Below are 22,786 nucleotides of genomic sequence, written 5' to 3'. Positions count from 1 at the left end.
TTTCATGCTTTTCGTTTCAAGAATCGCAATGAGGGTAGAAATTGTCGAGGTAGGGTAGGCGAATATTATACAACAGTAGTTTCCAACCTTTTATGACCGCGACCCTAACAAAATATTTTTTCTGAGTCTCACAAATCCGTTTCCACATTTTGATAAGTTTTGCAGACCTCAAAAAAATAAAATAAAAATAATAATCCTGGCGAGAACGTCCTAGCGATGTAGATTTGGGTTGCGGCCTGGGGGTTGAGAACCACTGCTGTAGCACGATACAAACTGAAAGTTTTCAAAAGTCACAAAACACAAAACCAATTAATACTTAACAAGAATGCACGAAATGTGAATAAATCACCACAATGTATTTAAGTAAATAGAAAATTAATTGTCAACTCTTTCCCTGTAGTTCGTTATATTGACACACGTATATTCCGCTGCAGATGACCTTGAGAACATATGAATGTATACATAAAGCCCTATTACGTTCATCATGTCTATTACCAGCGGCATTGGCACATTTCGGAGAACCCCGACGTAATGCGATCAAGCTGACACAAAGTCTATATTTCCTGCATCAAGAACACGTTCGATTTCGTGCAGTTATAAACATATCTATTGGTGATGTGATACTATGCACGTCTGTAGACATCCTTTCGGGTATATTTTCTAAGTCGCACTCGTAACGAGTAAATAGTACGTACTGATCATGTTACGCTACACTTCGTTTAACATTCATAATTAGTGATACTCTTAACACCCAACAGATCTTCGGAAAGACCTTATAAAGTATGGAATGTCTCGTATCTCTTACCAGATCGATTTTCAGTGTCGTATAATTAACAACTTTCTTCTACTCAACCCCACTGTATGCTTTTCTTGAAATTGCCTCTTACTCATAAGGGGAAATACGTTCTACCACTATAATAGCTCTATAGTGGCAAAGCAAAATCAATACATGTAGATTTTACTAAGAAATATAATGAATATTTAAGATTTTTTAAAAATTTAACAAGAAAAGAAAAGACTGGAAGATATCAAGTTTGGAGAATTAATATTTACAGAACTATATGGGTGAATCGCCAGAGGACGAGCAAATGAAATGAAAACAATGGAATAACTCTTTTATAGTATAAATTTCACACATGTATCATATAAGTTTTATTCATACATCGAAACTCTGATACATATATGCGTGTGATAATGCTCCCGATTATGGAACTGTATCGATACGTAGCATTATGTTTACCACATTTGGTGCCTGTAAGGCCAAACGAGTATGCAGAATGGATTACTTGTTGTATCTTGTCTAGTCTTTGTGTAACATTGTGTGTGTGTGTGTGTGTGTGTGTGTGTGCCTTTGTGTGATTTGGATTTTTAACGTAGCTTTAACAATTTTTAGTCCTATCGTTACGATGTCTGCAGTGTGGCATTTTATAGTGATGTCTAGCACTGGGGCATCATGTAGCATGATGTCCCACCCAGTCACATTATCCTGACACCAGGCCGACCAGTCCTAACACTAACCTCTTAATGCTGAACGCCAAGCGAGGGAGCTTAAGTACCATTTTTATAAGTCTTTGGTATGACTCGGCCGGGGTTCGAACCAATGGCCTCCCGCATTCGAGGCGGACGCTCTAACCACTTTGGCCACCGGAACGGTCGATATAATACAATATCAAACCGCATATTTAAATTCTCATAAATATCTTTACCTCAAAACAGGTTGTACTTGCAATTTCCATTCACAAATTTTAAGTAAATAATGTAGCATTTTCGACTTATTACGTTCTATACATGGTACTTGACTGTATCACACCCACCCAACCTATGACGCGTGTTAGCATTACTATTCGGTCTTACGCATTCCTTGTACAAGCCGTGTCATTACTGATACTGAACATTTTCTTGGAAGTGCCAGTCCAGTAAACAAATTAATACAGCAAATGAGAAGGGATCTACTGGATTACGTTTGGTTCAGATATAGCAGGGCGTATATCGGAATCCTTTGTAAAGTAGTTACTACCTGCATTATTTAGTTCGTTTTCGAAGTCACGCATAATAAAGCGGAGCAAATGTTAAATACTGAAACCCATGTAACGGGACGATACGTTTATTTGTTCCTCTGTTTTAAAATAACAGCCTATAGACTAGTTGTGTTGTCTATATGTACTTGAAAATCTTCATACACAAAGAAAGGGGTTATCAGTAACTGCTTTGATTTATTACAGGCCTTGGTTATATGGCTTGCAGTGCTTATTACGTCTTTGATTATATGCATTGTAGTGCTTATTACATGCCTCAATTGTATGGATTTTAGTGCTTATTACAAGCCTTGATTACTTAGACTGAAGCGCTTATTACAGGCCTTATTATGTGGCTTGTAGTGCTTATTACAGGCCTTAATGAAATGGCTTGTAATGCTTTTATATGATTTAATTGTATGTCTTTTAGTGCTTATTACGGGGTTTGATTATATGGCTTGTAGTGCTTATTAAAGGCCTTGATTATATGACTTACAGTGCTTATTACATGCTTTGATTCTATCTTTTGTAGTGCTTATTACAGGCCTTGATTATATGACTTGTAGTGCTTATTACAGGCCTTGATTATATGACTTGTAGTGCTTATTACAGGCCTTGATTATATGACTTGTAGTGCTTATTACAGGCCTTGATTATATGACTTACAGTGCTTATTACATGCTTTGATTCTATCTTTTGTAGTGCTTATTACAGGCCTTGATTATATGACTTGTAGTGCTTATTACAGGCCTTGATTATATGACTTACAGTGCTTATTACATGCTTTGATTCTATCTTTTGTAGTGCTTATTACAGGCCTTGATTATATGACTTGTGGTGCTTATTACATGCAGAAGGCCCCGGGTGACTGCGTGATCAAAAGAGCTCATCTTTTACCGATCACTGCCACCACACCTTTGTCAGCGTGGGTTTGAGTCTCAGGCTCGGCCAATGTGGATATATGAGAAAGCTGCCAATAGCTTCCGGTGGATCGGTGGTTCTGACCGTTGTTTTGACGGGTTCTTCATCCACTACTTATACTAGCCGCCTAATATAGCCTATCTTGCGGTAAGGAATGGCGTTGAAACCAAAATCAACAATTAGTACATGCAACCACAAAATGAGAACCAACGGAAGTTATTCCTATCCTTTGTTTATTCGATATGGGAGGAATTTTGCAGTAAGGTATGAAAATCAAAATGGCAATAACCACGCACACACACGTACAAAATCTGCTACGGTTGTCCATTTTGAGCAAAAGAATACTTCTTCTGAAAATGAACCACCAAAGAAAAACATCGAGGATCTCCCCATAACCCATAAACTGCATTATTCAAACAATATTGTATACTATTAACATGGAAGCAGATGCTGCAGAGAGTCTGTACAGTTTGTTCTTGACTTAGTGATATGTATGGAGGATACGCGTAATAATTTAGTTGAATGAGATAAAACGTGTATGTTCATTTTTGTTTTGGTTGTTGTTGTTATTGTAACCTTAACTTGAGCAATACTAATCTGCTAAAGACGAGGAGATGAATAATACTTTTTACCTGAGTCTACGATGGTTTCTGATAACCAGGGTTTGTTATGATGTTGCTGTTTTGGGAACTCATTTGTTAAAAAAAGACATGGAAAGAGAAGCATTCTGATCACGTAGATTCGACCCTACAATATCATGTCTCTGAAGTTAACCCCTAGCTCACTAGGGAATTGACGCTCACACTTTACATTTAAAAATAAATTTAAAAATTGGTACTGTAATAGTAGCCGCAGGTGCAATCTGATTACAATCAAATCTCCACTGTGCTAAGTGAAGCTCTGGGAGCGACCACTTAAGGGTCATGTTCTGGTGACTCATGTTATTACCAAAATCGCTAATATTATCAGCCAATCAGATGAAATCTTGCACAAAGTTTCCTGAATCGCATCATCCTTGCCCTTTTACATCGCATGCTATAAACAAAAACCTCGAATATAAATAATGGCCATCCTGGACTGTCGTCAAACCCATGGTTTTTATTATCCCTCAATAACACTTTAACGTCACAATAAATAGATGTGTTATCATCACTAATAGCAACGTAGGCGAGAGTTGCGCACATCTAAAACCAAACGATTTCTACCGTTTTTCGTTATAAACTTGCAGGAACTGCATTCAAAATAAAATGTGCACACATATCATTGATTGTTGAAGCTTCGTCGTGTGTCATCTTCATGACCTACTATGCTGTAAGACTGTTCTTCGCTCAACTAACCCGATGTTCCCGGACAAAAATTTCCCAATAAGAGAAATATCACTTCGATTACATCCGACACCGAAAGAAATATTTCCTATGTGGAACCATTTGTTAATTATGAATTGATACCATCCGACCTGTTAGGAGGATAAACTGTTGTTGACATTCAAATGTGCATACAGAGTTGATGCAACATGTAGTTAGCAGAGAGACTGCATAATCAAAGCGAAGACTACTCGGCTTTTCCCGTGACTATCATAACGAAACTTAAGAAATGAATTTTAAACAAGTACTCTCTTCCGCATGACCTCATAACCTCGTCATCGTTCCGTGCATCATAGAGCTAGATCCTGTGTTTATAAAACGCCTTGTGTTCTGGCTTAAAAATCAACGGTCTGTAGGATTCACGCACTTTTCCGAGAGAAAAGAAAAAGGGGGGGGGGGTAGGAATTCTGGTCCTATCCTTTAACGTGTGTGAATATGCGTTATGTGGCGCAACAGCTCCGACATAGCTTTAACATAGCTGCATAACACTCTAGGTTGTTATATATAACCAGCAGTGTCGGATTTTCAAACTTCTGGCTGTGGGCATGAAGGTAGGGACACTTGGATACATGCAACTGTTTATAAAATATTCAGTGAGTTGACTTGACCAAGTTATAAAAGCACACCAACGCGTTCAAGGTTATTAAACGATAGTGTACATATAGTATAAATATATTAAAATTTATAAATGTTCTTAGTAAGTGCACAATGGTACAAAATGATAATGGCAAAAAGAGTATAATGTAACAGAACTAACAGAACGCGAAATCCAATGTAACAGTATGCAAAGTCCAATGAAACAGTATGCAAAGTATAAAGATCATGAGTTGTGTGATGTCGCGTTACTCCTGCATATGTCAAGATAGTGAGTTCAGACTTTGGGATATGATAGTGAGGGGTCGGATGGTGGGTGGAAATTGAAGATATTCACAGACTTAGAGAGAAAGTACAGTTTTGCGTATACGGTACTTATAACTTCTTTTGCAACGCTTGAAAGGATGCAAAAATGATAATGTACAACAATGACTGAAATAGTTACAAAGACGAGGCGGTAACCTTACGAAGAATTTTGAGAAGGTTACGTTACGAGACAGTACACTAACCCGCTAACCACTAAAGAAGAAATTAGTTAAACGTGTGTTTTCAATGCTTAGAACTGACGCGCTTCTTTGCTGAATATATTATAAATTGATAAACTTTGTTAAAGTGGAACTAAAGCAGAAAACCAGATTTTAGTAACTGCAGATTTTTGAATGTACTCAGTTCAGCTTGCTGCATGTCTTTTCACAGTTGTGCAGATATCAGTTGCACATGGTTTCTAATTTCTTCAGTTTTGAGACTACGACAGATGTTTCGTGTCCGTCAGTTTAATAACCACGAAGCTTGACTTTGAACACAAACTTGTAGAGCGTTTGAGTTATGTAGAGCGGACAACCTAACGAGGCAGGCATTTTTTCTTTTCCAACCTTCTGGCCTCAAGAGCAGAAAGCAAATCTAGATTTAAGACTCAGTTACAAGGCTGAGGTTTAATCTAAATCATACTTAAATGTCCATTTTATGGTATCACAGTTTAAATATGTACTTTGCGCTGTAACTTGTAACTTGTGATTACCCCCAACGATATCAATGAATTGAAATAAAGATTTGATATAATCAGACCGTTTTCAGCCGGTTTAAAGAGTAACGATCAGATATGTCGGGCAGTTTTAAACACTTTAAATTTCACGTGCCGATTAATTACCGTGCTTGACCACAAGTAGAACATAATAACCTCTTGATAATGTTAACTTATAAGTACCCCTTTGAGTAATCGTGTAGTTAATACTTGAAAACGAATATCGATAATACACGGTTTCCTAAGTTTAAGCACTTGCTAAAACACCGATAATGCACGGTTTGCTAAGTTTAAACACCTGCCGAGAAAGAGATAATACGTGGTTTCCTATGTTAAAACACCAGCCGGAAAACTGATAATACGCGGTTTGCTAAGTTTAAATACCTGCCAAACCAGTCGCAAGTCATTCTTAAACATACGGTCCACGGGCAGTGAACATAATGAAGAAATATAAGGTATCTCTGGTTTCATTAACATATTAAATTATGAAAATAAAGACATTTGTCCAAAATTACAAATATTCATCCACTTAAATATGATTCCCACCTTATCTTAACCAACTTTAAGAGTCGCTATTTAAACTCTTTGATATCAATGGCTAGATATCACTATAATGAAATGCAACAGCTGATATCTGGAATAAATATATAAAAAACAAATATTTATGTTTCATATTTATGACTATTTCAAAGCATATATATTCAAACTAAACCAGTGTAAAACATCCAATTTGTATGTGGAACACACGACTTTGGTAAAACCTTTTAATCCAGGGGCGGATTTTCATAATTATCATTTGTTTGCTAAAAATGGAAAAATAGACTCGTGCTAATTTTGCGCCAACTGTTTCCTCTCTAAAATAAATACATTAATCGATACTACGAGTAACAGATGTCAGCCAAGTACTTCTAGAAGTCCAATTACATGATATTTGAGACCTTTAGTGCATTATGTAACTCTTCTTTTTCTTGTAATAAGATACTATACTCACCACAAATATGAAGGTTTGTAGTCGAACCCATGGCTTTAGTAATAATTAGCAAGCTTTGGCTGAGACCTTGATCCTTAGCGATTTGCCCTATCTATTTTGATGACAATAATCTCTTCCTTAACAAGTTATAGACCAAATCCGATAATAATAAGTTTTTACCCCTTATAAATAAGTTTATTGCAATATACCCTTCATAAAGCATTAAATAATTTGTTATATTATCTACAACATATCATCCTGCTTAATTCACCTTTGACCATTAAGAGCGTGACCCACAAGAATTCGGTGGTGAGTCGAGCTCCAAGTCTAAAGCTTACAGTAAACACATTATGTGTTGTTTTGCTGTTGTTTTTTTAATCTGTTATTTATTGTTGGGGGATCTTGTGTTTTTTTTTTAAAATTATAAACAATTGATCATATAAGCTTTATCTCTCTCCTGAAACTGATTTATGACCTTTACCTTTTACCTAGAAAGCAATGTGCATTTCTTTTTCTATATTTCATTATTTTCTGTGTTTCTCTTTCGTTTCCATAAATACCTGCCTTGATTTTGGTATGTTTATCAGCAAACAACTCTGCAATCAAACGCAAAATGGGTTGGAGAAAATATAAACTGATTCTACTTCATTCATCCATAGCCCAAAGTCTTTCTGAAAAAGCAGGGAAACATAAAATATTTTATCCCTCCATCCATCCCGTTCATCCATCCTTTTACTTGTTAATCTGTTCGATAAATTATCGATCTTTTTCTCCGATAAAGCTTGAAATGTGAAGATACGAATTGTGCGTGCATTAATTCTACACTAAACAATATAAAGACTGCCACTTTTGAGGTCTTATCTTCGAGGTCAAGGTCGTAGACTTTGGCTGACACTACTTTTCACAGTGAATATATTAACACGAGAACAGCAAAGTTTCGTAAATACTGGATATTGTCTGTACCATATCTATTATTCAGTCTACAATATTATGGTAAACAGCTATGTCAGTAACTTTCATGTCAGGAGTGGAGCAGCAATTTGATAAATTTGCTTCTTTTTTTATGAAATATTAGTACCGTCACGAAATGTTCTCCAATGAGTAAACGATTTAATCAGGAAAACGAAAGATACATATGTGTTCTATTTTAATTTACGTTATGACATCTTACCTGCGAGACGAAAATGTTGAAAAACCACTGCTGTAAATAAATGGATAAACAACTTAAGCCAGCAGAAGAACCCAGTATATCTACAGTATAACCTATCAAAACTTAATTGGTATGCTGCAGTGGATTGACTTCTCTTTTATATGAAAAGGAGCTCAAGTCCATGGTAGGGCTACTTTGTGGAATGATAATCAAAAAAGCCCGTTGTCATTTAAGGTGTTTGGTATAATGTTTAAAAGCTAACAAATAACATTTTGCACACATGTTAAAACTTAATTTGAATTAATTATCCCTGAATAAATCAATGTGAAAGACACGTAAAATAAACTGACACCCTATTTGTAACAAGACTAACAGATTGAGCAGAAAATCAAGCCATAAACTTGACAGACTTAATTGCAAGAGTCAGACTGGTAAGTCCCCCCCACCCCCATCGGAAACCATGTAGACGAAGCCAAGCATGTGCCGAAGCAGCTGAGGAGACACATAAAATATCCTGAAAAGCTAAACATATTTATCAAATAACCTTCTTATTGGAAGAACCACAAAAATGCATGTTTCTGGTGTCATGCACATAATGCCAATTGGTCACTTCCTCTGATATTTGACAATTTGTATCTACATTGAGACTCCACGGATTTTGTCTTCAAGAACAACAAACATATAATTTGAACATCCATTACCATTATACTTTAAAGAGAACAATTTCCACTACGCTACCGGTGGTTATATGACCGACCAGCCTTAAGATTGCATGGATGAATATGTGTTTGCTTTCGAGTTTTTAAATTTTTTCAAGTGTAAAAACCATCACGCTATTGTAAAAGAACTTTAACTAACAGTTAAATCATATCTTTGGAAGCACTTGGTGTCATCATGGCTAGAAGTGTGACATCGTCTCAGCTTGTAGTTTGGTATCGACAAAGCTAGTTTTCTGGTACTGACAAGCCTACCAGTTTGGCATCGTCATGACTGTTGACATGGCTACTAGTTTGGTATCGACATTGCTGTTGACATGGCTACTAGTTTGGTATCGAAATGGTTGTTGACATGGCTACTAGTTTGGTATCGAAATGGCTGTTGACATGGCTACTAGTTTAGTATCGACATGGCTGTTGATATGGCTACTAGTTTGGCATCGTCATGACTGTTGACATAGATATTAGTTTGGTATCGACATGGATACTGACGTGGCTACTAGTTTAGTATCGACATGACCGTTGACATGGCTACTAGTTTGGCTTCGTCATGACTGTTGACATGGCTATTAGTTTGGTATCGACATGGCTGTTTACATGGCTACTAGTTTTGTTTTGACATGGTTGTTAACATGGCTACTAGTTTGGTATCGTCATGGCTATTACATGGCTGCTAGTTTGGCATCGACATGGCTGTTGACAAGGCTACTAGTTTGGCATCGTCATGGCTATTGACATGCCTGCTAGTTTGGTATGGGCATGGTTCGTAGTTTAGTATCGTCATGGCAAGTTGTTTGGTATTGACAAGCCTAGTAGTTTGGTATCGTCATGGCTAGTAGTATGCTATCGAACTGGCTATTGACATGGCTACTAGTTTGGTATCGACATTTTGTAATAGTTTGGTCTTAACATGGCTAGTAATTTGACATCGACATGGCTAGTTTGGTATTAACATGACTAATAGTTTGATGTCGACAGGACTAGTCTGGTATTCACATGACTACTAGTTTGGTGTCGACAGGGCTAGTCTGGTATTCACATGACTAGTAGTTTGGTGTCGACATGGCTACTTTGATATTGACGTGACTAGTAGCTTGCTATCGACATGTTTAGCAGTTGCAGTTGGTTTAAATTGTGGAAATGTAGAACTTATCATTCACACATTTGGTTAATTAAAACATTAAACATAATAGTCGGTATATGTAACAGATATTGATATTATTTTTTCTTTTTCTCGACTTGTATAAAACTAGAAGACATGTTCGCATCAAAACATTGGTAAAAAGTATTCCTAGATAAGAAAATGTATAATAAAATATTTTTGAGTTTTTTTCTCAATATTTAACAATGATAAAGTTAGTGATGTTACAATCCCTGATTGTCTGACCTATTCACTTTCATTTCTGCACAATAGCTTGTTAAATTGTTGCTAGATTTCGACCAACTTTGTTAGGTAGCTTGATATTGACGAGACCTGAGTTTACGTGTCATCATTCTGCGTCATTTAAATGGATTAACGGCGCATGATTGTCAGAACCACCGAGAAACGTTCCTGCATCGGAATGATATCCTTACTGGATTTTTAACAAATGTAATAGGTATCTCTACATTACTGAGTTTGAGAGTAAGTGTATACGGTTTAAGTAAATGCTCATCAAGTAACTTCATCTTTTAGCGGAGTTATGACCCTTCCAGTAGTCTCTCCAACGTTTCTTCTTGCGTAATAACTCTGGGATTCAACTTTATATCAGTGACATGTTGGCTTAGTTTTACCTTTCAGCTTTTGATCTGCATCACACTTTGGCAGTGCTGTGGCCCTTGGTTGCTTGACCCACCCACGTTTGTTTCCGCACATCAATATATATATATATATATATATATATATATATATATATATATATATATATATATATATATATATATATATATATATATATCCGTGCTAAATAGAAGGAACTTGATAATAAAAGTCCGCCAAAGTACTATCAATATGTAACTGAATAAGTAAAAATTGATAAGCATCTTCCATGATAATTATACGCTGAGTAATCTACTTTTATTGTCAACTAGCATTTTCTTCTGCAAATGTACTTTATCTAATATACGCCACTGTGACGCGGCATTTTGCTCTTTAAACCTATATCGTCACCTGGCATTTTGCTCTGCAAACCTACACTCTATTACTGCCATTGTCGCTCAACACTTTCCACTACAAACCTACACTCTATTACTGTCATTGTCGCTCAACACTTTCCACTACAAACCTACACTCTATTACTGTCATTGTCGCTCAACACTTTCCACTATAAACCTACACTCTCCTACATCTACGGAATTCGTAGGGGACATTAATTCCTAGAATGTTTGTCATACTTAAGACATGTTCCTACCTGCAGTTGTTCAATATCAGCAGGAAGTAAATATCCTGTAATTTGTACTATATCACACGCGTGTAACTGATGTTAATCGTTTTCCGGCGACAAGAAATAACTATAAAACACTTAAACGACAAGAAATAAATATAAAACACTTGTACACAAATACTCTCTTTTACATATTACCATGAAATGAAGTTAACGGAGGGAAATTTAAGGATTGATTATGATGGACTAGTGACCAAACTAAACATGTGATAATGTAGTCCTTGCCTGTTCTAATTGATTTAACTTTTCGAAAAGAGTGCCGCCGTTATCAAAGTCGAAATTACATTACTATTATGCTGCATGTTTCATGGCAATTTTTATGCGCCAATATAAAAATGCGTGTGTGGTTAATAATTTTTAAAATTGCTGTAATATTCGGAACCATGATGCTTTTCCGCCACGTTTAAACTCCGCCATATCGTTTCGACAAGCGTTTGAACTCGGAAATCTGAGTGTGATATTATTTCCTGGTGAAAACACATTTCATAGTAAAACACATGTTTAAACGCGGTATGTAACATCCATCAGTGACGACTTTTATGGAGGAGGATGGTAGTGGGAGTGCGAATACATGCATTTATGTGTGCCTTTTAATTATCCCCCTTTCCTTAAAAATACTTAGACAAGTAGAACTGTATCAGCATGAGTTTGGATTTATGCACGAGTTTTGAACAGCTGTACAAAAAACTCCCCCCAAAATGTACGATCCGTTTTCAACCCCCAATTAGGGCACTGACAGAAGTCCAACTTGTTTTTAACATGTTCGAAATTATAGATGCTTTCCCACCACCAGCCTGAGAATTGTCAAGGCCTGCTTCTCAGCAGGATACCATTATTTTATGATATGGAACTCACCTTTTCAAACCAGTTTGCTACATATTTCTCTTAGTTATCTCCCTTCCACACGAACCCTAGTCTCAACCTTAACCCTACACCTCTGGCAACACAATATACAAGGCGTAAAAAGAGATTATTCGTGTTTACAGTTCTTACAAGTGTATCTTGTATGGATATTCACGAAATCTACACTTCATTTGAAAAAGAGGTCATTAACACAACATACGTAACCATGTTTTTCTCGTGATACGAATATATTTTTGGGGGGTTGATTTTTTTATATATAATCAAAATACATCAAACTAGAAACCGTGCCAAGATCGATAGCGAATTTTGACCTGGTTCATAATATCTCTTTGATCTGTCTCGCGTCCAGATTTTGTTTACGCCATTTCAAGGTAAACTGCATGTGTCATCGTACTTGCGTGTTTCATTACAACTGCATTGTGCATTTCTATTGAAATACTAAAAAAGGACTCGTTTGAAATAGTTTGTATTGTTTACTTACACAGTAGCTTAGAATGGTAGCTGAGAGAATTGTGAATTACTTCAGCCTTACTTTAAACACGTATTCCGAAGATGAAAAAAAAGTGCACCCAAGCAGCAATCGGATTAATTACTCGAACAAGGGCGAACTGGGAGGGGGAGGGGGTGGTATCATAGGGCCCCCAAGAGAAGTTCTGTCTCACAGAACCTTCCCCATCTTGTTTATGCCCCACCGCCTCCTCTAAATGATACGACAGAATGTTTATGGATCCGTCCTTGCACAAAGTCTCAAACCCTTTGAAGGACAGCTCTCCCACTTTATAGATCATTTTCTGATACTATTTTTAGCTGGTCAAACCTATCCCATAGCCGCATCCAGAATTAGAAGGCTCCCCTTTCATGTATCAGTATTTTTTTGAGCCCCGAGTGGACTAAGGCGCTCGCCATTACAATCATTCATACGTCTCACCTCTGTCCGAGTGAGTTTCGTCTGGATCAACGTAGGTACATGAGAAAGCTTGCTAGGTAGCTTCGAATGGGTCGTTGGTCCTTCCTTTACAGATTCGACATTTGTTGGAAACTATATAAAAGTAATAAACTTGGCTATTATTGATCTCCTGAAACTAATTTATTATATTTGTCAATAAGCAACCTTAGAAAGAAGTTTAACACATCGATCCCCCTATCTCAGTGCGTGATTGCAGTGGTTATACAGTGCATCCGAATCTGAATGTGTACAGTGCAGGGCCAGTTACGGCATAAATCTGCATATATTGTCTGCAATATTTGTCGATTTTGTTTTAATTATTGAAAGATTTGTTCAAAGAATACATTTAGAAAAACCCGTTGCCACAGAGTCCTCGTCTAAGGTACTTAAAAGTGCAATAAAAACTAATAAAAACAAATCAAAACTCTAATGGAAAAGAAACAATGATGATTCCGTCTGTTACACAACTTGCACACTAGAAATAGCACACGAATGCTCTTCCTGAGCGCATGCGTCCATATACAAGTTTTGATACATGCATGCTTATAATCAATTTTATGCTTCCAAACGGAAGCCGTTAGAAGGTTTGCTAATATTTATTTTACAAATATGATCCCTTCCTTTGTTATGGACGCGCAAATAGACTTAGGAAAAGAGACAAACTGGATCACCGGAAAAATTAAAGAGTGAATAAGTAAACTATGAATATAAACTTTGTTCGTGAATACTTTTTATTTTAATACCACTCAAGCGCCGATTAGCAGCAATGCATTATGGGGGAGTTGGATGACGTATCATTGAAATGACGGGATAATTTAACCCCATATGTGAATATTTTAGAGTTAATCGAACCAAGGTGAACCAATTCATAAACCATTTTCAAATTGTTTATGACCTCGAGATGGGGGCATCTAGCGTTTAGGTTGTCCCTATTTTTGTGCATCGTCTGTGGACAGCTTTGCTTTTAAATTACTTTTCTCCATCAAGTCGATATCAGTAAACTCTTATCCGAGAGAGAGAGAGAGAGAGAGAGAGAGAGAGAGAAACAGAGAGTTGTGCGGACAGAACACTGTTGACTAGTGCGCAAGGAACCTCGATGTGAATTATATATAAATTTTACACAGAAAAACGATAAATAGTTTAGTAGTAATAAATCACTTGCTTATACACTGATAAGACTAAACTTAGCGACAACACCACTTACTGTTTTTCTCGTTCTTAACGATCGATTTATAGATATTTATCTACTAATATATATTGTTCGTGACATGATCAAGACTTCCTTTTTCTGTGTTCGTTAATCATGCCTTCTTTGCCCTGATGTAAAAAGCTATTCGTGTACTAGTCGGATATAGTCAACTTGACTTTAAATTGACCTTGGTTTAACGGACAATAGAATTTGTATGACCAATCATACCATGGGCATTCAATACCAAAGTCATCAGCATACCCATACCCAACTTACAATGCAAGTGGCATAATTTGTTTCTCCTTTTCCCGTATGTCCGCCCAACTGTATGTCTGTGTATCCAGCCATTTTCGATTCCGGAGCATAACTCTCAAATAGTTTAAGATATCTCTAAAACCTGGTAAAAGGTTGGCATTAGTGGTCAAGATATCTCTAAAACCTGGTAAAAATTTGGCATTAGAAGTCAAGATATCTCTATGAAACCTGGTACACATTTTACACTAGTTGTCTGCATGTACACTTTGCTATTAACAATATTTCAGTTTCTGTATTTTCTTCTTCTGTCCATCCATCCATTCATTATCCACTCTTCATTTCCGGAGTATAAGTCTCACCCCGTTACCTGTATCTCAAAGAAACGTGATGTGATACACATACTGCACTAGTGGTCCATTTTTTCTTTTTTCTTCTTTCTATTCATTATTCAATACTTTTTGTTTTGTCCGTTTTTCTTTCTATCCATCATTTATACTTTGATTCGACAGCAAAACTCCAAAGCCATATAAGTCATCCACATGATACTTGTTACACGTGTGATGTACATGTATGTGCCTTTTGGTGTTCACAGTTCTTCGGTTTCAATATTTTGCAGCATTGTCATCCATTAACACTTTCATTTCCTGTGTATAACTCTAAAGTCATTCAAGGTGTTTATATGAAACTTGGTACAAATATTAGACTAGTGGTCAAGATATCTCTGTGAAATACACATTAGACTGATGATGTAGACTTTCCATGGTATACATATTGACTAGTGGTGTAGACGTACCATGGTACACATATTACACTAGTGGTCGAAACGTATCATGGTACACATATTAGACTAGTGGTCCAGACGTGTCATGGTACACATATTAGACTAGTGGTACATGTATAATTTGGTACATATGTTAGACTTGTGGTCAAGACCTGCTATGGCACATGTGTTAGACTGGAGTCCACACGTGCCTTAGTACACATATTAGACTGATGAAGTGGATGTGCCATGTGTTAGGGCTCTATGGTCTTAAACTAAGTAACAGAAAAGATCGAAAAACAACAAGTTTTGTAAAATTTAAAAAATAATTTAAAAAGAACGCACATTATTGTGAATTACATTACAAACAGTCTTAAAAGTTCCATGATAAGACCAAATGTATTGAGTTCAGAATTGCATCGGTGTTCCAAATGAACGTCAGTTTTGAAAATGTTGATGTATCCAGTAGCCTGGAATAATGTTGGTATGCTAACACTCTTGATGTATCACAATGACATAATCCAAAATGCCTCTAAATAAATTCATAATAATCCCAAAATTGTGTTATAGTTCGAACTTAATGATGAGCTCTTTGTAATTCCAATGAATACTTTTTTTTTAAAATTCTCTTGAATATTAACTGCCACAACAAAAATTGATTCCACTAAGGCTGATGTTAAGATAATGAAATGAGTAATTCTGAAGTAAACAATTTTATATACCTCTACATCTGACTTACGTCACAATAATCATTGTCTGAGACTACTTAACGAAATTTTCCATCCTATTTGTAAACATGGTCAGGTCTGTTCATTTACATTTTAGCAAGCTACCTGGAAAAGGGCAGGTAGACCATGCATGTCCCAGGGGATTACCAATGTTATGAATTCAGATCCAGATAAATATGTTTGCGTCTAAATAATAATGATCTTACTATATAATCTCAAATCATTGACAAGAATCAGCTATGTAATATGTTCGGGGTGGGGGGTAATGACAGTCAGGTAGAACCAACACCCCCCCCTCAATTATGGATAAAGATCAGTCACACAATATATATATATATATATATATATATATATATATATATATATATATATATATATATATATATATATATATATTGTGTGACTGATCTTTATCCATAATTATATATATATATTGTGTGACTGATCTTTATCCATAATTGAGGGGGGGGGGTGTTGGTTCTACCTGACTGTCATTACCCCCCACCCCGAACATATTACATAGCTGATTATATATACACACACACACACACTTACACACACACACACACACACATTGATGCAGATTATTCAATATTATGAATTCCGAAGATTGGTTAAACCAAAATCACAAAGAGTCATCATCATCATCTTTATTTCCTTCCATGGAAGATTACATGATATAAGAATAAATCATCTGAATACTATCAATAAATGAGTATTAAAATAATAATAATAATAATAATAATAATAATAATAATATTAGAATACAAATTCTTACACTATATCAGTCAACAAAGTGTTAATCAACTGCATAAGTTGCAGGTTTCAGTACCTTTATTTGCAGATGATAGCTGCACACTGCATGACAAAGTATGCTACATACAGGGCGAATAGCAGGGAGTTTTCTATGTCGATTACACCTGATGGTAGCCTTTTACCTAGAAGGTACTGTAGTTGCAGCTCATCTTCTGCATTAAATAACGTAATGTGCAGGCTCAGTGGAAATTTATCAGTAAGGAAATCCCAGAAAGAGTTTCTAAAATTCGACATATAAGGACAACTAACACAACAATGAAGTATCAAGTCTGTATAAACAATCCCACACCTAGTACACATATCAAGCTGTGTTTGAGGAACAGCAGCCCATAGTTTAGCTACATATGTAAATACTTTAGTGTATTGTCTGGTTTTAGCCGACTGCCACACTGAGGCAGGTTGTAGGTATTCGTGTATCGAAGAGAATCTATCAAAATCTGCTTGATTAGACATACGAACTCTCCAGAGGCTATTTTCAAGACCAACAATTTTTAACCTTACAATTTCTTTCCAATTTTGTTTATCTCTAATTTCAGAATGATGCAAATAATCAGTTAGATACCCGAGCAAGTCAAACTTCTTTGAGGTATAATATAAATTGGAAATTAACCCGTAGCTTGACATGCATCCGCTCAAAATTAAGTGAAATAACGCAACGTTAAACACACATTTAGTATGTACATTGTTAGGCATCAAACACAATCTGTGTAAAAACATCAATTTTCTTCTATCAATTTCGGACTGCGCTGATGTCCATCCTGTCATTCCCAGGGCGATGTCTGATCTTGTATGTGTTGGAAAACCTTGTGAATGTTTGGCAAAATACCTCAGAGTTTTATCCAATAAAGCTAGTTCACTTTTTGAAATGTTACACCATAATTCACTTCCATAAAATATTGAAGGAAAAATTACCTTTTTAATTACATTTGCAGCAACCAAAGGATTTAAACCATTCGGTTTAATGCCAATACCAAACAGACCGTGAAAAGATTTTTTTCCTTTCTTGCATGCATCAAGTATTGCTATGTGAGAAAGCTTGCCGGTAGCTTCTCGTGGGTCAGTGGTTCTTTCCGGGTTTTTCCGGGTTCTTCCTCCACCATTAATACTGGCCGCCATGTATAGCCTATCATGTGCTGAAAAATGGCGTTAAACCCTACAACAACAACAGCATCAAGTATTGCGTCATGCGACGTCAGCTTTGAGTTAATCCGGTGACACAGGTGTGTTGCCGAATCAGTAACCGGCAAACATGACTGGCTAAGATACCATTTCATATTGATATAATTCTTGTATTGGGGACCGAAAATGATAATGTATGGCTTTGTGACACTAAGCTCGAATCGCCACTTATTACTATAGTCGTATGCTATATCTAACAGTGAAATATCAGCTAGGGTTGGATTTTCCACAGCTAAGGATCCTATCTTTGCTCCAAATCCACTATTTTCTAACTGTAGCAGCAAGTCATTTATAAATATTGTGTACATCAAGGTTGACAAAACACCCCTTGTCTCACTCCTTGGCCAATTGAGAACCAATCTGAAAATTGCCCATTGACAAGAACTTTACTCTGTAAATTTGTATACATGTTAAAAAATATCAAAAGGGATTTACCCGTAATTCCCAACATTAATAATTTAAAAAGCAGTCCTTTGTGTCACACGATAACAAATGCCTTTTTTGTACCAAGAAAAGCAGCAAAAACCCGTGAACCCATGTTTACATTATATTGTACTGATTGCAACAGCACAGAACTCGCTGTTGTGCAGCCTAAACCTTTTTGGTAACCATGTTGTTGTGAACTGGGTATACTAGAATTAGTATCTTTGAGCCAAGTTACCAAACGTTCATGAATAATTTTCTCAAAGGTTTTGTAGATAACAAGCAATAAAGTAACATTCCTGTAACTTTGGAGGGAGTTCTTTGATTTTCTGTTACCTTTGTACAGTGGTATTACTAACCCTTTTTTGCAATCTACAGGTATTGATTGATCAATCATCCGAGTAAATAAAATTGTCATACACTCGATGAGGTAGTCGCTGCCATAGATCAAATGTTCATTGAAAATTTGATCATGGCCCGATGCTTTTGATTTCTTTAGACTTTTATTGACTTCTCTTACTTCGTTTAAACTGATACTGGTCTGTAAGGCCTCGAAATGGCATACTCCATCCTGTAGACCCCGATTTAATTCTCTCTCTATAAATTCATAAAAGTTTCCGTCAAAACTATGGCTAAAATTCGGCGTGTGAATATCCTCATAGTATCTGGCAAAGCCATTGGCGATGGAATCATCATCACGGACACAAAATCCATCAGTTGATGGTTCCTGACAAAAATTTATATTGTTCCCTCTCTTAACGTTGATCATTTTCCAAAAGTGTCTTACATCGCATTCATGTGCTTTTTCAATTTCTTCATACACTTCCCCCATATATTTTTCCACAGCCAGTTTTTGAACGTTTCTAAAGTCTCTCTTCTTATCTTTATATTCTCTGTAAGAATTATATTGACTACCCCTCGGTCTTCTCTCATTTATCCAATTATACCTAGCTTGTCTTTGAAGTTTATGTGCTTCTTTGAGTTCATTTGACCAGTATGGTTTGGCATGATAATTGAATTTAGACATCGGAAGCGCGATGTCGCTTGACTGCTGTATTGCATTAACAATGTGCCCGTAAAATCTATCAACATTGTCCGAAATAGTATCTATATCTAAAGTTTTCAGGCGAAGGTCCAGCTCAGATTGATAGTTTTTCAAGATATCAGCGTCTAATTTATTCCAAGCTATGTTATTTCTCTTCATAGACTGTCTGAAGTCTCTCCCACATGTCACTGTACGAAGGGAAGTAAGGATAAGGAGGTGGTCAGATATCATATGCAATCGTTTAAATCCTTACTGTGTAGGACTGGTACATCTAAATTGACTGAATGATTAACAGGGGTATCTCCATCAAAATAACTAAAGCCAAAATTGTCTATGACATAATCAAGTCACTTGCTTTCTTTCGAACCGTTTAAGGACCACAATAACTTAGCCTGAAGATGATTTGGACGTATGAGCTAGAGAGCCAGAACTCTATCGCCAGAATGAAAACTCTCTTCTTTTATAGTTAGGTCATACCTTAATTTCACTTTTGACTGAGTAGAGGGAAGATTTAGTGCTTGCTACTTCACAAGCCTTCGATGACTTATATTTGAAACCAGAACATAGTCAAGAAGATTCAATTTCGAATCTTCGGTTGAAATAAATTTATGTTTTAAAAACTTCGATGGTGCATTGACAGTATATCTAAAAACTAGTTCGATACGAATATAACCTAAAACTTCTACCCTAATTTACGAATAAAGGTCAATCACAGAATACAAACCAATTATACATAACATATAATCATGCACACAAAAAACACACAAAACAAATTAAATATACATAACACTTGGTAAGCATATTAGACTGGTGATGTAGATGTGCTCAGATACACATATTATACGTATTAGACTGCTGATGTAGCTGTTTCTTGATACATACATTACATTGGTGATGTAGATGTGCTTTGGCACACATATCACACAGGTAATATAAATGCGACTTGTTACGCGTATTAGACTGCAGATGTAGCTGTTTCTTGGCACACACATTACACTAGTGACGTAGATGTGCCTTGGTACACATATTAGACTGGTGATATAGATGTGCTTTGGTACACATATTAGACTGGTGATGTAGATGTACCTTGGTACACATATTAGACTGATGATGTAAATGTGCCTTGGTACACATATTAGACTGGTGATGTAGATGTGCCTTGGTATACATATCAGACTGGTGATGTAGATATGCCTTGGTACACATATTAGACTGGTGATGCAGATGTGTCTTGGTACACATATTAGACTGGTGATGTATATGTGCCTTGGTAAACATATTTGACTGTTGATGTAGATGTGCTTTGGTACACATATTAGACTGGTAATGTAGATTTGCTTAGATACACAGATTAGACTTGTGATGTTGATGTGCCTTGGTACACATATTAGACTGGTGATGTAGGTGTGCTTTGGTAGACATATTATACTGTTGATGTAGATTTGCCTTGGTACACATATTAGACTGGTGATGTAGATGTGCCTTGGTACATATATTAGACTGGTGATGTAGATGTGTTTTTGTTACACATATCAGACTGCTGATTTAGGTGTGCTTTGGTAGACATATTAGACTGGTGATGTAGATGTGCCTTGGTAGACATATTAGACTGGTGATGTAGGTGTGCTTTGGTACACATATTAGACTGTTGATGTAGATTTGCCTTGGTACACATATTAGACTGGTGATGTAGATGTGCCATGGTACATATATTAGACTGGTGATGTAGATGTGTTTTTGTTACACATATCAGACTGCTGATTTAGGTGTGCTTTGGTAGACATATTAGACTGGTGATGTAGATGTACCTTGGTACACATATTAGACACACACACACATACACACACACACACACACACACATATATATATATATATATATATATATATATATATATATATATATATATATATATATATATATATATATATATATACTTCTGTGTGTGACTTTTACGTAATATAAAATTAAAAGAAGGTTCCCAGCTTCAAAAATGAATGCAACATAAAATCATCATTTGTCCACCTTTTCAATAGTTCTGCATCAATATTATTCTATGCCTAGTTTGAGCAGACTCGTATGTTACCTTGAGAGATCTACACTGACATAATATCTGGTACAGGCCTGTATAATTCATTGTTACAGATAGGTGTCGAAATTTTTCTTTCTTTCTTTCTTCTCGTAGGCGCGAACAGTGCACCATTTATACCACAATATAAAACAACACCATGAGCAATAAATATTGACAATAGAAAAAATCCAAATCCACTCAACTGTAACTATTGAATTAAAAATTAGTTAGTTAATACGTTAATATTTATTGATTTATTTATATAATCATTCATTTATCTTGTACAGATAAATTCTTCCCAATATAAAAAAATCTACACTCAGCCAATTAATTGCTTAATATATATATATATATATATATATATATATATATATATATATATATATATATATATATATATATATATATATATACATGCAAACACTCACACATGCACACACACACTTCTCCTATCTGAGTGTTTTTTATATTCCGAAGTAGAAAAGCATAATTTATTAAATGATCCTTTGGCATGTCGATTTGTACTTGTTAAACTGTAGTTTGTGTCAATCCTTTCTCAATTTCTCTCTTTAGGCCACGTTAGACATTGCAGAGGTGCTGTATTTTGATACGTTGTTTGGTCAAAGTCATGATCAAGAGGAAAATGATTCGAACGTAATAAATAAAATACACGTAGATGTCAGTATTGAATTTTAAGCAGCGTTATCGCGTTTTGTTGATACTTACCGTCCTCCGTATTGAATACGTTTTATGTAAGGCATTTATATAACTGCAATTTGGACCTTACAACAGCTGCAACACCGAACAACAGTCAGGTAAAAACTGATATAAGTTAAAAACTAAATCGATTACTTACATGTTAATTCATCGCATAGTATCTGCATTAGACACGTACCAATGGTTCTCGCAGCGATGACCTAAATTTGAGGGCGACAGTGGATCAATAAATAGATCCAGAAATCAAATCGGCGTATACCGTTCTTCTTTAATACGGGCCTAATAAGATTTCAAAGTTCAATATTCGAATGTCAGGTTGTAACTTGAGCCATATACATGCTACGATCTCTAGGTAAAAATTATGCACGCTTTACCTCCAGGACGAAATGCCTCTGTCTACTATCATTTCCTACTGTACGTGATTGAGATTTATGTTTGTACCTAAAACTTGCTATCTAGCGAGTAACCTACCGTCCTACCTACCAGCTTACCTATCTGCCTCAATGTTAAATTAAGTACAAACCCATCTATGGGCCAATTTTAGGCTATCTGTCTATCTATCTGACAGTATTTGTCTAGCTTGCAAACCTGCTAGCTCGATATTTAGGTCAATTAACAA

At 36.0% G+C, this 22,786-nt stretch overlaps 1 protein-coding gene across 4 annotated transcripts in view; it reads right to left on the bottom strand.

Moving 5' to 3' along the window:
• The window catches only part of LOC149785087 (uncharacterized), a 117,709-nt gene that overhangs the window by 82,593 nt on the left and 12,330 nt on the right, over positions 1 to 22,786 (bottom strand). The window contains exon 1 of one of the 4 annotated variants that reach the window (XM_089978832.1): positions 22,307 to 22,325. The exons of the other annotated variants lie outside the window; for them this stretch is intronic. Within the exon in view, the coding sequence (XP_089834958.1) occupies positions 22,307 to 22,308 (2 nt within the window). The 5' untranslated portion in view covers positions 22,309 to 22,325. Of the gene's footprint in view, positions 1 to 22,306; positions 22,326 to 22,786 lie in introns of those variants that run through there. 4 annotated transcript variants of the gene reach the window in all.

This window comes from Sinohyriopsis cumingii, chromosome 13, assembly GCF_028554795.1.
Source record: "Sinohyriopsis cumingii isolate HCF-2022 chromosome 13, ASM2855479v2, whole genome shotgun sequence".
NCBI classification, from domain to species: domain Eukaryota; kingdom Metazoa; phylum Mollusca; class Bivalvia; order Unionida; family Unionidae; genus Sinohyriopsis; species Sinohyriopsis cumingii.
This window is presented reverse-complemented; position numbering and strand designations above follow the sequence as displayed.